We start from the raw sequence: 16,246 nt of genomic DNA, 5'->3' as shown, positions 1-16,246 counted from the left end.
TCAAAAGAAAAACAGGTCAATGGAGATCAACTCCAAGGTGACCTAGATGCAGACTCCGTTATCAGACAAGGACTTTAAAGAAGTTATGTTAAATATGTTCAAAGACTTAAAGGAAAATATGGTTGTAATGAGTGACTAGATGGGGAATCTCTCTAAGAAACTGAAAATATTTACAAGAACCTGAATGAAAATTCTAGAACTGAAAATATGATTCTGAAATGAAAACCATCATTTGGCCAGGCACAGTGGCTCATGCCTGTAATCCTAGCACTTTGGGAGGCCAAAAAGGAAGCATCGCTTGATCCCAGGAGTTGGAGACCAGCCTGGGCAACATGGTGAAACCCCATCTCTATTTTATTAAAAAAGAAAAGAAAGAGAAAAATATTACTCAAGTTTAATAACAGATTGCTGCAGACATGAGAAGGAACTGAAAACTTAAAGGTGCATCAATAGAATATGTCAATTCTTTTTAATCCAATCCAAAGAAGAGAGAGAAAAATACTAAGAAATGAAAAGAGACTCATCCTGCTGGACAAGGTGAAGAAGCATTCCAAAACATGTGGAACTAGAGTCCAGAGGGGCATGTAATACTTCCATAGGAAAGGTCAACCCGAAGCTGTATGCAAATGTACCTGCATAGGCTGGTGTGGCAGGCTGATGGCATCTCCCTGGCCAAATGTATGCCCACCTGGAACCTCAGAATGTGATTGTATTTAGAAATGGAGTCTCTACAAATTAGGGTAAGGACTTGAAATGACACCATACTAAATTTTAGATGGGTCCCAAGTCTAAAGACTGGTGTCCTCATGAGAGGAGAGGACCCAGACACACATGGAAGTAAGCCATATGAGGACAAAGGAGAAGATGAGGGGTATCTGGAGCCACCTGTGTTTGTCCTACTTGTGTTACTGTAAAGAAATACATGAGGCTGGGTAACGTATAAGGGAAAGAGGTTGAATCGACTCACAGTTCTGGAGGCTGCTATAGAAGCCTGACACCAGCATCTGCTTCTGGTGAGGGACCTCAGGAAACTTGCAATCATAGCAGAGAGCAGGTATGTCACATGGCAAGAATGGCAGCAAGAGGCTGAGGGGAGTCCCAGACTCAAACAACTAGATTGTGTGTGAGCTCACTGGGGGAGAACTCCCTCATCACCAAGGGGATGATGCAAAATCATACATGAGGGATCTGCCCTCACAATCTAATCGCCTCCTACCAGGCCCCACCTCCAACACTGGGAATCATATTTCAACATGAGATTGGGAGGGGACAAATATATATATCATATCCTTCCACCCCGGCCACCCAAATCTCATGTCCTCACTTTGCAAAATACAATCATGCCTTCTCAACAGTCCGCCAAAGCCTTACCTCTTTCCAGAATCAACCCAAAATTCCCAAGATTCACGTCTCATCTGAAGATGAGTCCCTTCCACCTATCAGCCTATGAAATCAAAGACAAATTATTGACTCCAAAAATACAATGAGAGTGCAAACATTGGGCTAAACAAGCCCATTCCAAAAGAGAGAAGTTAGCAAAAAGAAAGGATCTATATGCCCCATACAGGTCAGACATCTGGCAGGGCAGTCATTAAATCTTAAAGCTCCAAAGTAATCTCTTTTGACTTCATGGCCCATATCCAGGGCACACTGGTGCAGGGGGTGGGCTCCAAGGCCTTGGACAACTCTACCCCTACTGGCTTTGGAGGATATAGCCCCTGTGGTTTCTCTCACAGGATAAAGTTGAGTGCCTGTGGCTTTTCCAGATTCAGGGTGCAAGCCGCCAGTGGATCTACCATCCTGGCATCTGGAGGACAGTGGCTCCCTTCCCACAGCTCCACTAGGCAGCACCCTGGTCAGGACATTATATGGGGGTTCAACCCCACATTTCAACCAAAAAAATCTTGTCTTGCAAGTTTCCAGGAGATTGTCAAGAAAATCCTTAGAAAACGGGGTTAGAGAAAAGATGGAGAAACCCCCATGACTCCCTGGTTTCTGAAGAGGTGCTTAGGCATTTAAGTGAGGCTGACGAAACTCCACTCTGTACCCTTCAGAAGGGCAGACACTCATGAGATCGTCAACCACGGCTCCCTTGCTGGGAGGCAAACACAGAGCTGGAGGCGGCGGCCACAAACTAGGTGGACAAAAAGGCATCAAGCACCGGGACTTGCAGGAGGCCCTGGGAAGGAGCAGGCCGCAGTGGGGGCTGCACAGCCTTGGGAAAATAAATTTACTTGGAGAAGACCAGGGACTTGCATTCGGGCCAAAACCAAGGACAAGAGGTCAGCTGGTCCCAGGGAACTCTGGAGCCCAGCACCCCACCATGGGTGCAGGGGCCTGACAACCCCACAGAGGGCTGTGGGCACCGGGCACCAGCCTGCGGGGGGTCTGAAGGCTGCTGCCCAGCCACACATGTCCTGGTCCTGAACAAAGGGTCCAAGAGGCACCTGCAAATCCGCCCTTCTGGAGAGCAGCCTCTTAGCCTCAGCTGGTGTTGGCCCCTGGTCACCACACATGCCCTGACAGTGGGGCCTGGCCTCAGAAAGGGGCCCCACATTTGTATTTTCTGTCTGATCCTTGACACAGTGCTGACACCAAAGACCAAACCCTAATCTTGGTTCACATACTCCAAAGAAATGACTAAGATTAGTTCTTCCAGTTTTAGAACATGTTTATTCTAAGTTAATTCTGCCTTATCTCTATGCACCAAGAAAAACAACGTCTGCAGTTACTGCACGTCTGTAGTAAAATGGGAAGGTACCTTCATTTTGTTTGTATGCTAAAGAAAACTTTTTAAATATCTCACTTTTTAAAACTTGGTTTTGTGTGTTTTGTCTGCTTATAACATTTTCCATAATAGATCATTTGGATGATGAAGTCAGAGGCTTCTGACAGAAAACAGATCAATGGATTCCTGGCGATCAGGGAGGCGCTGATTGCTAAGGGGCTGGTGGAATTTTCGGAGAGATTCTTCATCTTCTTACGACTGTTCGTCTGGATTACGGTGGTGGTTGCATGACTCTGCATTTGTTGAAACTCACACGTAACAGGATGTATTATACTGAATGTAAACTACACTTGAATAAATATGACTTTCAAAACTTAAAAAAGTTGGGGGGTGGTTCACTGCCCTGGCTCAAAGCCCCCTGGCCACGCTGCCTGTCCAGCCCACCCCCATCCCTGCCAATGCTCGACTCCAGCGTCCCGACAGCCTCCTGACCCCCAGGGCTGCTCTGTACCCTGAGGAGTGCAGCCATCCGGGAGCGGCTGGATGGAGATGCGGAACCCGAGACTTGACTCGTGCCACACCATGTCCTCCCGCCCCCACCAGCCACACGCAGACGCCGAAGCAGCACTGCTCTCATACACACTGCCCCCACCCACCGTGGCAGGGCCATTCCAGGCCTGAGGTAGGAAAGCAGATGCTCCCCCTGCCCCCAGACACAAGTATACCTGCACACACACCCCAGCACACACACACACTCACATGCACACACCGACACACACACAGGTGTGTACAGCTGAGACACAGCCTGTTCTCGTACAGTCTAGTCCCTGTCACTGAGGGAAAGGGGCAGCACTGTGGGACCAGAGGAGGGGCAGCTGGACACAGAGTCAGGCCATGGTGAAGGCCCAGGCCACTGGGGGAGGCTGCCGGCAAGGCTGGGCGTGAAGGCCAGAAGAGGGCAGGAGGGGCTGGGGCACTGTGCCTGTTGGGCTTAGGTGGGAACACGCCGGGCAGGACAGGAACAGCCCGGTCCCTCCCTCACAGGAAGGGGTGGGGTCAAGGGCAATTTATGGAAGCCAGGGCAGGGCCACTGCCACAAGGAAAAGCAGAGCAGGGTGAGAACGGACATGGGGCTCGGAGCTGAGCAGGCCTGATAGGCCCCAGGAGGGAGACACAGAGGACTGGGGGATCTCAAGGTTGGCAGAGGCCAGAGATGGAGCCCCAACTGGGACTGAACCTGGGCTTATGGGAGCTGCAGGTGACCTGTTCTCTTTCCTGGGGGCCCACCCTGCCCAGCACCTGCAGCCCAGCACAGCTTGGGGCACTGGATAGAACTGGGAGAGAGCAGGACAGGCACTGAGGCCCCTGCCCCAAATGCTCACAGCCTGGGGAAAATGAGCAGATAGATGGGGGAGCAGGTGGATCCCCAGACACAACCACACAGTTCACACAGACTCACCGGGACTGGAGCGGGCAGGAGGCTCGCCATCCCTGCGTGGTTTCTCTCCTAATCTCACCCTGGGTTTCTCCCACACTTGATGCAGGTGATATTCAGCCGAGATTGTGGACTAAGAGTTGGTGCTGGAAGGGGTTAGACACCTTGGAGGTGTTGCTATGAGACGCAGGGATTTTGCATGTGAGAAGGACATGATTATGGGGGGAGCGGAGGGCAAACTGTCATGGGTTAAAATGTGTTCCCTATAAATTCGTGTGTTGAAGTCCTAATCCCCAGGACCTCAGAATGTGACCTTGTTTGGAAACAGAGTCTTTGCAGGTGCAGTCAAGTTCAGATGAGGTCACTCTGGAGTAGGGCGAGCCTCTGATCTGATATGACTACTGTCCTCATCAAAAGGGGGAATCTGGGCACAGACAGCATGTGGGGAGAACGCCCTGTGAAGATGGCGCTGCTCCCACAAGCCAGGAGCAGCAGAGATGGCCAGCAATGCCCTAGCAGCCAGGAGACAGCCTGGGACAGAGTCTCCCAGTGACACAGAGGAGTCAGCCTCACCGAGGCCTCCATCCCAGATGCCCGGCCTCCTGAAGCAGGACAGAATAAACTTCTGTTGTTTAAGCCACGCAGTCTGGGGTGCCGTGTTGCCAGGGCCGCAGCTAACAGATATGAGTGTTGTCCTGAGCCGCCAGCCCCACAGGCTGCACGAGAACTCCCTGCCCCAGCCCAGCACAGTCTCCCCAGCCCCCTGGGTGTGCCATGGGCAGTGTGGGGCCCCTCACTCCGTCCTCCCCCACTCTGGAAGGTTGAGCCCATAATGAGCTCCATGGGGTGAAGCCAGAGCCGGAGGCTGGGAGCCAACTGGGAGTGCACGGCCGGAGGATGGGAGCCAACTGGGAGTGCACGGCCGGAGGATGGATTTCCCCAGGGACCCACACGTGTACCTCCACCTGCCTCCTAGACATTCTCTCTGAGGGCAGGGCTGGTGCCAGCTCGGGGATCCAGCAGGGTCACAAGGGTGAGCCAGGTCCTTGTGGAGAGCACACTTAGTTGGGGGACATGATTTCCCCTCGCAAGTGTCCATTCTAGATGCTTCCTGTTCCATTCTGGACACTTCCTGTGCTACACCTCCTCAGGCTTTTGGTCTTCCCACCCCCTCTGGCTTCAACCCGTCCCCTGCTACCTCCCACCTCCAAGTTAACCCTTGCCCAGCTCCTCCCTCTCTCCAGAGATTCCACCTGGCAAGGTCCCTGCTGAACTCAGTCCAGGCTCCCCCAGCACAGATGGGACCCTTGCACCTGCCCTTGGCCCTCCCCACTTTGCATGATACCAGCACCCCCAGGCCCCAGGGAGACCCCATTTCTCACTCTACTGCTGGCCCAGTGGCCCTGAGTCCCACTACAACTCGGGTGTGCCCCTGGCCTCTGAGGAAGCGGAGTGCCCTGCCCCTAGCCAGGCCATCCCCTCTGCTCAATCCCAGGGCCCTGCTCACTACCTCTTCCCCTCACCTGCACCACAGGCTCTGGCCGACTCTGCCCAGGCCCTGAACGGGCCCCTCTGACTCCCCTCTGCTGGTACACTGCCCTGCACCACCTCAGCTTCAGTGTGTTCATCCACCTGTCCCATGTCCCCTCGGTCCCCAGGGGCAGAGCTGGTGGCCCTGGTTCCTGGCAGTCCATCTGGTTCCTTCTGGAGCACCAGCCTCAGGGGTCTTCCTGCCCAGAGTCCACTCGAACCAGCCCTGGGACCCTCCTGGCCTCAAGCACACGTTTCCCCTGCAGCCCGACCCACCCCTGCCTGTGAGCTCAGCCCAGAGCCCTGGAGCGCCTTCCCTTCTCCATCCCAACTCGCCCTTGCCAGCTGCTCAGCGGGATGGGCTGACACTCCCCTCCCTGCACCATGAGTAAGAGCCACCTGGGGAGACGCCCAGGCAAAAGCAGCCACCAGGGCCCAGTGGGGGCCAGAAGGCTCAGGTGGGAGGCCCAGGTATTGAGAGGCTGAGACCATGGGCGGAAAGGGCATGATCTTTGCCAGTCTCAGTCCAGCCCCAGGGAATCAGGGACAGAGAAAAGAGCAGTGCACAAGGTCCAGGCTCCCCACCTTCTCCCGTGAGTAAGGGGCACCCACCACCCCCATCCCCACACACCCAGGAGGCAGCCTCGGCTGTGTCTGGACTCCCCCTCGCCCTCTGACACACAAACCACCAGAAGAAAAGGGAACTTCAGGAAGTAAGCAGTGCCCCCGGTTTCAATCCTGTTCTTAGTCTTTGCAGGGTGCAGGGGTGGAGTTCCCACCTCTGGGGACCTGGGACCTGAGCTGTGATTTCCTAGGAAGACAAATAGCGGCTGACAGCGGGGGCGGGGTCGCCCACATGAACCACGACAGAGCAGGAAGGGCTGAGACCCCCACCTCGATGAGTGGGGTCAGCACAGGGCAGGAGCACAGGCTTCGGAGAAGGACAGAGCCTGGGGCCAGCCGTGGGTCTCCTGGACCTGAGCTGCTCAACAGGCTGCAAGAGGCTGGGGAGACGCTGGGGCGAGGCCGACCCCACACGGAGGCCCAAGCGGAGCCAGCATGGCGGAGGTGGGCAGGCTTCAGGCACCGATGCCCACCCAGTGCCAGACGACGGGGCCCACGGGCACGGGCTTCCCAGCCAACAGGGCAGGACACACTAGAGGCTGACTGAGGCCTCCAGGACCACCGGACTGGGATCACGAGGAATATGACGGGATGTGGTAGAGCCGGCCATGGGGCGATGCTAGGATGGCCAGGACCGACTTGAGCTGAGGAGGCAGCAGAGCGAGGGAGGAGGAGAGGCCCCAGGGAGGGGTTGTCCAGGCCGGCAGCATCACCGGAGCCCAGGGCAGGGTCAGCAGTGCTGGCCGTGGGGCCCTCTTCTCAGCCAGGACCAAGGACAGCAGGTGAGATGGGAGCAGAGCAGGGAGGGTGATGTGGCAGCAGGACTGGAGGGTGGAAGTGAAGGATCCCAGAGGCAGAGGCAGGGACAGGGGACGGACAGGGGCTGGGCTCAGAGCCAGTTGACGGGGCTGGGGCACCTGCTGGTGGGGAGCAGGGCTGTGGTCAGCAGCGGAGAGGAGGGGAGAGCTGTGCTGAGTGCATGGGCGGGAGGAGGGAAGAGCCCAGGGAGGCCCAGGGAGGCCCAGAAAGGCCCAGAAAGGCCCAGAGCACAGCAGGCCTGGGGTGAGGGAAGGGGGTGAGGCTCCATGGGTTCCAGGAGCTGACCCAGCAGAGCAGAGGCCACTGAGGAGCTGAGGTTCAGGAGAGGCTTCCAGAGCAGGAGCAGTGCCGGGACGGGAGGATCCAGGAGCTCATCCAGGAGGGGGACATGGGCAAGGGACTCTACTGGGGAGACCTGACTGGACACAGGGGTCTTCACAGCAAAGGGAACAAGCCAAGTGCTGCAAAAACAAAAATGAGGCCAGAAAAAAGAGCCCACACCTGGACAGAGGGTGCCAGGACAGGCAGGGGCAACAGTGGCCTGAGTGACGTTGCTGCCCCGGGTTGAGGGAGGGTAGAATGAGCAGGGGGCAGGCATTGGAGCTCAGGGGACCAGGACCGAGCAGCCGCAGGTGCACAGGGCAGGTGGGGGCAGGAGGAGCAGGAGGCAGCTCCTGGAGCTCAGGGGACAAGGACAGAGCATCTGAAAGTGAACAGGGGCCGGTGGGGGAACAGGATGAGCAGGGGGCAGTTCCTGGAGCTCAGGGGACCGGGACCGAGCAGCCGCAGGTGAGCAGGGGCTGGTGGGGGGCAGGATGAGCAAGGAGCAACTCCTGGAGCTCTCGGAGCCAGGGCAGAGCCGTCGCAGGTGAGAAGGGCTCAGTGGGAGGTGAGCAAGCAGGGGCAGCTCTGGGAGCTCTGGGAACCAGGGCAGAGGAGCCTCAGGTGAGCAAGGCAGGTAGGAGACAGGAGGAGCAGGGGGCAGGTCCTGGAGTTCAGAGGACCAAGGCTGAGCAGCCGCAGGTGAGGAGGGGCTGGTGGGAGGCAGGACGAGCAGGGGCCAGCCCCTTGAGCTCAGAGAACCAGGGCAGAGCAGTCGCAGATGAGCCGGGCTCAGGGGGAGGTGGGCAAGCAGAGGGCAACTCCTGGAACTCAGGGGATCAGGGCAGAGCATCAGAAGGTGAGCATGGCTGGTGGGAGGCAGGATGAGCAGGGGGCAGTCCCTGGAGCTCAGGGGACCAGGTAGAGCAGCTACAGGTCATCAGGGGCTGGTGGGAGGCAGAATGAGCAGGAGGCAGCCCCGGGAAATCAGGGGACAAGGCAACAGCATCGGAAGGTGAGCAGGACTGAGGCTCAGGGCGGAGCAGCTACAGGTGAGCAGGGCCGGTGGGAAGCAGGGGCAGCAGGTGGGCAGCCCCTGGAGCTCAGAGAGCCAAAGCAGATCACCCGCACGTGAGCAGGGGCTGGTGGGAAGCAGGAGGAGCAAGGGGCAGGCACTGCAGCTCAGAGGACCAGGGCAGAGCAGCCACAGGTGAACAGGGGCAGGTGGGGGCAGGTGGGGGCAGGTGGGGGCAGGTGGGGGCAGGTGGGGGCAGGTGGGGGCAGGTGGGGGCAGGTGGGGGCAGGAGGAGCAGGCGGCAGCTCCTGGAGCTCTGGGGACCAGGGCAGACCCGCTGCAGATGAGCAGGGCCAGTGGGAGGCAGGACAAGCAGGGGACAGGCAGTAGAGCTCAGGGCACAGCAGCCACAGGTGAGCAGGCTGGTGGGAGGCAGCACTCAGCTCCTACACTTTGGCAGGAGCTGGGCAGTTGCTGGCAGCTGACAGCTGAGGGCTGGTGAAAGCACAGTGCAGCCTCCTGGTACAGGGAAGGGGGTGTGAGCCCATCCCACTGAGCACCTGGCAAGGGTGAGCTAGGATGGAGAAGGGAAGGCATTCCAGGACTCAGGGCTCAGCTCACAGGCAGGGGCAGGTCCGGATGCAGGGGAACAAGTGCTGAGACCAGGGCTGACCCCAGTGGACCCTGGGCAGGAAGGCCACTGAGGCTGGCGCTCCAGAAGGAACAAGATGGGCTACCAGGAGCCAGGGCCACCAGCACAATGAAGCTGAGTGGAGGTGGTGCAGGGCAGTGCACCAGCACAGGGGAGACAGAGGGGCCCGTTCAGGGCCTGGTCAGAGTCGGCCAGAGCCTGTGGTGCAGGTGAGGGGAAGGGGTAGTGAGCAGGGCCCTGGGGCTGAGCAGAGGGGATGGCCTGGCTGGGGGCAGGGTACTTACCTTCCTCAGAGGTCAGGGCACACCTGACCTGCAGTGGGACTACCAGGGCCACTGGGCCAGTGGCAGAGAGAAATGGGGCCTCCCTGTGGCCTGAGGGTCCTGGCGCCATGCAGGGTGGGGTGGGCCAAGGGCAGCTGCAAGGCTCCTACCTGTGCTGGGGGGACTGGGCTGAGCCCAGCAGGGACCTTGCCGGGGGAAGCTCTGGAGAGGGAGGAGGTGGGCTGGTGGCCGAGAAGGCCAGGCCACGGCTGGCAGGGTGAGGGTGTGGTGACTCAGCCTCCGGAAGTAACGCAGGACACTGGGGCTAAGGGGAAAGAGGGGAGACGCTGAGGAGGGGGCTCCCGGGGGCTATTGCAAGGCAGGAGGTTCCGGGGCCCTGGGGCTGAGGGTGCTGACCCTATGCAGTGTCTGGCCCCTCTGCTGCACAGAAAAACAGGGCCCTGGAGGGCAGAGGGCAGGCTACGACCAGGGCCCTGGGCAAGTCAGGCCCACTCACTAGGGGAGGGCCACGCTGGGGCGGCAGGGTCAGGGGCTTCAGGGGCCTCGGGGGACCCACGAGAAGCCATCTGAGAACAGTGGCCACTGGTCAAGCCAGGCACCCATAAAAGGCTGGAGTGGGGCCGACGGGCATGAGCCGTTCCTGAGGTGGCACCGATGGCCAGAGCCGAGGCCAAGCTAGAGGCCCTGGGCTGTGCTGACTCCCTGCAGACACAGAGCACTAACCCGGCTGCCCAGCCCCGCCTCCTAGGTTGCAGGGGTGCCTGCCGAAGGGTACCGCAGGGCCGCCGCTCCTGCAAGCCTTCTGGGGCAGGCTGGGCCTGACCTTGCCTTTGGGGCATGGAGGGGGCCAAGGTGAGGCAGGTGGCACCAGCCAGGTACACACCCAATGCCCGGGAGCCCAGACACTGGATCCTGCCTGGACCCTCGCTGAGAGACACGAACGGAGGGGCCTCTGCACCCTGGGCCCAGCTCTGTCCCACACCGTAGTCACATGGCGCCACCTCTCTTGCAGCCTCCACCAAGGGCCCATTGGTCTTCCCCCTGGCGTCCTGCTCCAGGAGCACCTCCCAGAGCACAGCGGCCCTGGGCTGCCTGGTCAAGGACTACTTCCCCGAACCCGTGACCGTGTCTTGGAACTCAGGCGCCCTGACCAGCGGCGTGCACACCTTCCCGGCTGTCCTACAGTCCTCAGGGCTCTACTCCCTCAGCAGCATGGTGACCGTGCCCTCCAGCAGCTTGGGCACCCAGACCTACACCTGCAACGTCGTTCATGAGCCCAGCAACACCAAGGTGGACAAGAGAGTTGGTGAGAGGCCAGCGAGGGAGGGGGGTGTCTGCTGGAAGCCAGGCTCACCCCTCCTGCCTGGACAAACCCTGGCTGCGCAGCCCCAGCCCAGGGCAGCAGGGCAGGCCCTGTCTGTCTCCTCACCCAGAGGCCTCTGCCCACCCTACTCATGCTCAGGGAGAGGGTCTTCTGGCTTTTTCCACCAGACTTGGGGCAGCCATAGGCTGGATGCCCCTACCCCAGGCCCTGCATATGCAGGGGCAGGTGCTGGGCTCAGACCTGCCAAGAGCCATATCTGGGAGGACCCTGCCTCTGACCTAAGCCCACCCCAAAGGCCAAACTCCACTCCCTCATTTCAGACACCTTCGTGCCTCCCACATCCCAGTAACTCCCAATCTTCTCTCTGCAGAGTTCACAAGTGGTCCCAACTGCCCACGGTGCCCAGGTAAGCCAGCCCCGGCCTCGCTCTCCAGCTGAATGTGGGACAAGTGCCCTAGAGTGGCCTGCGTCCAGGGACAGGCCCTGCACGGGTGCTGACACGTCCACCTCCATCTCTTCCTCAGCACCTGAATTCCTGGGGGGACCGTCAGTCTTCCTCTACCCCCCAAAACCCAAGGACACCCTCATGATCTCCCGGACCCCTGAGGTCACATGCGTGGTGGTGGACGTGAGCCAGGATGAACCTGATGTCAAGTTCAACTGGTACGTGGACGGCGTGGAGGTGCACAATGCCCAGACGAAGCCGCAGGAGAAGCAGTACAACAGCACGTACCGCGTGGTCAGCGTCCTCACAGTCCTGCACCAGGACTGGCTGAACGGCAAGGAGTACACGTGCAAGGTCTCCAACAAAGCCCTCCCGGCCCCCGTCGAGAAAACCGTCTCCAAAGCCAAAGGTGGGACCCGCGGGGCGCGAGGGCCACGAGGACAGAGGCCGGCTCGGCCCACCCTCTGCCCTGGGAGTGACCGCTGTGCCAACCTCTGTCCCTACAGGGCAGCCCCGAGAGCCGCAGGTGTACACCCTGCCCCCGTCCCGGGAGGAGCTGACCAAGAACCAGGTCAGCCTGACCTGCCTGGTCACAGGCTTCTACCCCACCGACATTGCCGTGGAGTGGGAGAGCAACGGGCAGCCGGAGAACAACTACAAGACCACCCCACCCGTGCAGGACTCCGACGGCTCCTTCTTCCTCTACAGCAAGCTCACCGTGGACAAGAGCAGGTGGCAGCCTGGGAACACCTTCACATGCTCCGTGATGCATGAGGCTCTGCACAACCACTACACCCAGAAGAGCCTCTCCCTGTCTCCGGGTAAATGAGGGCGACACCCGGCAAGCCCCCGCCCCCCGGGCTCTCGGGATGGCGCGAGGATGCTTGGCCCGCACCCGTGTACGTACTTCCCAGGCGCCCGGCATGGAAATAAAGCACCCAGCGCTGCCCTGGGCCCCTGCGAGACTCTGATGGTTCTTTGCGCGGGTCAGGCCGAGTCTGAGGCCTGAGGGGCATGAGGGAGGCCGAGCGGGTCCCACTGATCCCACACTGGCCCGGGCTGTGCAGGTGTGCCTGGGCCACCTAGGGTGGGGCTCAGCCAGGGGCCGCCCTCGGCGGGGTGGGGGGCTTTGCCAGCGAAGCCCTCCCTCCAGCAGCAGCTGCCCTGGGCTGGGCCACCAGAAGCCTAGGAGCCCCCTGGGGACAGGCACACAGCCCCCGCCTCTGTAGGAGACTGTCCTGATCTGTGAGCTCCCTGTCCTCAGACCCCCTGCCCACTCGGGGGCATGCCTAGTCCATGTGCGAAGGGACAGGCCCTCCCTCACCCATCTGCCCCACGACACTAACCCCTGGCAGCCCTGCCCAGCCTCGCACCCGCATGGGGACATAACCGACTCCTGGGGACACGCACTCTCGGGCCCTGTGGAGGGACTGGTCCAGATGCCCACACACACACTCAGCCCAGACCCATTAAACCCCGCACTGAGGTTGGCTGGCCACACAGCCACCACACACACACGTACGCCTCACACGGGCGACCTGCACAGCACCCAGACCAGAGCAAGGTCCCCGCACACGTGAACACTCCGCGGACACAGGCCCCCACGAGCCCCAAGCAGCACCTCCAGGCCCACGAGCCACTCAGCAGCTTGTCCACATGCTGACCAGCTCAGACAAACCCAGCCCTCCTCTCACAGCAGAGCCCCTGCAGCCGCCGCACACACACAGGCCCCCACACACAGGGGAACACACGCCACATCGCGTCCCTGGCTCTGGCCCACTTCCCAGTACCGCCCTTCCCTGCAGCTGGGGTCACATGAGGGGTGGGCTTCGCCATCCTCCTGCCCTCTGGGCCTCAGGGAGGGACATGGGAGACGGGGAGTAGGTCCTGCTGAGGGCCAGGTCGCTATCTAGGGCCGGGTGTCTGGCTGGGCCCCGGGGCCAAAGCTGGTGCACAGGGCGGGCAGCTGCGGGGAGCTGACCTCAGGACACTGTTGGCCCATCCCGGCCGGGCCCTACATCCTGGGCCCCGCCACAGAGGGAATCGCCTCCAGAGGCCCGAGCCCAGAGGGACACAGCACTGACCACCCCCTTCCTGTCCAGAGCTGCAACTGGAGGAGAGCTGTGCAGAGGCGCAGGACGGGGAGCTGGACGAGCTGTGGACGACTATCACCATCTTCATCACACTCTTCCTGCTAAGCGTGTGCTACAGTGCCACCGTCACCTTCTTCAAGGTCGGCCGCACGTTGTCCCCAGCTGTCCCTGACACCGTCCCCCAGTCTGTCCCCACCTGTCCCTGATGCTGTCCCCCACTCTCTCACAAATTCTCCCTGGCACTGTCCCCCACGCTGTCCCCACCTGTCCAACAGTGTCCCCAGGCTGTCTCCACATGTCCCTGACGCTGTCCCCCATGCTGTCCCCACCTGTCCCTGATGCTGTCCCCCACTCTCTCACAAACTCTCCCTGGCACTGTCCCCCACAGTCCCCACCTGTCCAACAGTGTCCCCCAGGCTGTCGCCACATGTCCCTGACACTGTCCCCCATGCTGTTTCCCATTCCTGACACTGTCCCCCATGCTGTCCCCTATGCTGTCCCCATCTGTCCCCAACACTGTCCCCCAGTCTCCACCTGTCCCTGACACTGTCCCCCACTCTGTCCCCTACAGTCCTTGGCACTATTCCCCATGCTGTCCCCTCCTGTAGGCAAACCTGTCCCCCATGCTGTCCCCTGTCCCCGACACTGTCCCCCACGCTGTCTCCTTGCTGTCCCACATGCTGTCCCCTATTCCTGATGCTGTCCCCGACACTGTCCCCAAAGCTCTCCCCCATGCTGTCCCCCACATAGTCTCCACCTGTCCCCTATTCCTAACACTGTTCCCACCTGTTCCCGATGCTGTCCCCACTTTTCCCCGATACTGTCCCCACCTGTCCCTGTTGCTGTCCCCCACGCTCTCCCCACCTCTCCCCAACACTGTCCACCACGCTCTCCCCACCTCTCCCTCTGTCCCCCACTCTCTCCCCACCTCTCCCTGACACTGTCCCCCACACTGTACCCACATGTCCCTGACACTGTCTTCTGTGTTGTCCACATGTTGTCACTACCCTGGCCCTGCTCTCCATGTCCAGGTCTGGGGGCAGGCAGTGTAGACACCCTGGCACCTGGGTGGCCTGAAAGGCAGATGGGCCTCAGGGGCAGGACTGTGGCCTTGGCAGTCTGAGGGGCGGATGGGCCATGGGAGCAGGGCTATGGCCTCGATGGCCTGAGGGGTGGGTGGGACTTAGGGGCAGGAGTGTGGCCTCAGTGGTCTGAGGGGTGGGAGGGCCTTGGGGGCAGGGCTGTGGCCTCAGTGGCCTGAGGGGTGGGTGAGCCTCAGGGGCAGGGCTGTGGCCTCACTCACCCCTGTGCTGTGCCTTGTCTGCAGGTGAAGTGGATCTTCTCCTCGGTGGTGGACCTGAAGCAGACCATCGTCCCTGACTACAGGAACATGATCGGGCAGGGGCCCTAGGGTCACCCTCTGTGGGGTGTCCAGGACCGCCCAGACCCCACACAGGAGCCAAGGGCCATGCTTAGCCACCACCCAGGTCACTCGTGCCTCCTGACCTCACCCCCCTCAACCCCATGGCTCTCTGGCCTCGCAGTTGCCCTCTAACCTTGCCATACCAGACACGCCCCCCTTCCAGACCCTGTGCATAGCAGGTCTACCCCAGACCTCCGCTGCTTGGTGCATGCAGGGCACTGGGGGCCAGGTGTCCCCTCAGCAGGACATCCCTGCCCTCCCGCCCACCAGGTGCTCACACAAAAGAGGCAGCGGCCGGCATACCAGGAGCCCACCCAGGCAGGAGCTGGCCCTGGAGCCAACCCCGTCCACGCCAGATCCTGAACACAGGCATGGTTTCAAGATGGTAAATGTGAGCATCAGCCACCAAGGCGAGGAAGCCACAGCACCATCAGGACCTGCTGGGGAGGCTTCGGAGAGCTGCGAAGGCTCAGTCAGACGGCCTTCCTCCCAGCCCGCAGCCAGCCAGCCTCCGTTCTGGGCACTCCTGGGAACTGACATGAGGAATGAGGTTGTTCTTATTTCAAGCCAAGCACGCTGCTCTCCGGCTCCTGGGAAGAAGCCTCCCATGGAACAGGGTCTCGGGGCCAGCACCGCCCCTTGGCTGCCTGCCCACGCCGCTGGATTCTCGGGTGGAACTCGACCCACAGGGACAGCCAGCCCCAGAGTCTGCACTGGGGAGAGGAGGGACCAGGGCCAGGCCAAGGACACGGCCACCTCCCACCCACTCCACTCCGCGGAGATCACTCAGAGAAGAGCCCAGGCCACGTGGTCGCTGCAGGAGCCCTACAGGGCAAGGGCGAGGACAGCCCAAGGAAGGGGTGGGCATCTGCCCAGACAGGTCTCCCAGAGGAGGCCTGGTGACCAGGTCCCAGGCAGGCAAGACTCAGCCTTGGTGGGGCCTGAGGACAGAGGCGGCCCAGGAGCACCGGGGAGAGAGGTGGAGGGACACCAGGAGAGCCAGGAGCGTGAACACAGCACAACTCATCACAGAGGCTGAAGTCCAGCCCCAAGTCACGTGCAGCAGGAACAAGCAGCCACTCTGGGGGCAGGAGGTGGAGATAGAAGACGGCACAGAGGGTGCCCGTGGCCTTGGGAAAGCGGGGCTGCTGGCCACGACTGCCGGACAGAGGCTCCCACGCTCTGCTGCCCGCGTCACGCCGTTCGGTGAATGTCACGCAGAATCCGCAGACAGGAAGGGAGGCACGAGCGGGAGCGCGGCAAGCGCCTGCCTCGGCCGTCAGGGAGGACTCCCGGCCTCACTGGAAGGAGGTGCCACGATTTCAGCTTTGGTAGCTTTTTTCTTCTTTTAAATTTTCTAAAGCTCATTAATCATCTTTAATGTTTCTTGTTTTTGATGACAATAAAATATCCTTTTTAAGTCTTGTACTTTGTGATGGGAGCAGCCTTCCTGTGTTCACCCGCGTCCCGCGCACGGTGGGAAGCAGAGTCGGGAGGCGGCTGGTCAAGCTGCACCTCGAGGGCTCCCTGCACACGACCCCCACCTCCTGCAG

At 60.4% G+C, this 16,246-nt stretch overlaps 2 gene segments (V, D, J or C); both read left to right on the top strand.

The window, feature by feature from the left end:
* Positions 1 to 12,142, top strand: part of LOC104673311 — a 191,967-nt gene extending 179,825 nt beyond the window's left edge. The window contains 4 exon segments of the C gene segment in view: positions 10,421 to 10,714; positions 11,103 to 11,138; positions 11,257 to 11,586; positions 11,684 to 12,142. Of these exon segments, the coding sequence occupies positions 10,421 to 10,714; positions 11,103 to 11,138; positions 11,257 to 11,586; positions 11,684 to 12,006 (983 nt within the window).
* Positions 12,143 to 13,260: 1,118 nt separating this feature from the next.
* Positions 13,261 to 16,116, top strand: LOC115897604 (the record flags this gene model as incomplete). The annotated part of the segment is given in 2 exon segments: positions 13,261 to 13,410; positions 14,598 to 16,116. Coding segments are annotated over 2 exon segments (234 nt in total), but the record flags the coding sequence as incomplete, so codon positions are not given.
* Between the last annotated feature and the right edge of the window lie 130 nt (positions 16,117 to 16,246).

Source organism: Rhinopithecus roxellana, chromosome 5 (genome assembly GCF_007565055.1).
Source record: "Rhinopithecus roxellana isolate Shanxi Qingling chromosome 5, ASM756505v1, whole genome shotgun sequence".
Taxonomy (NCBI): Eukaryota; Metazoa; Chordata; class Mammalia; order Primates; family Cercopithecidae; genus Rhinopithecus; species Rhinopithecus roxellana.
Note: the sequence above shows the minus strand (reverse complement) of the source record. Positions and strands in the feature narration are given on the sequence as shown.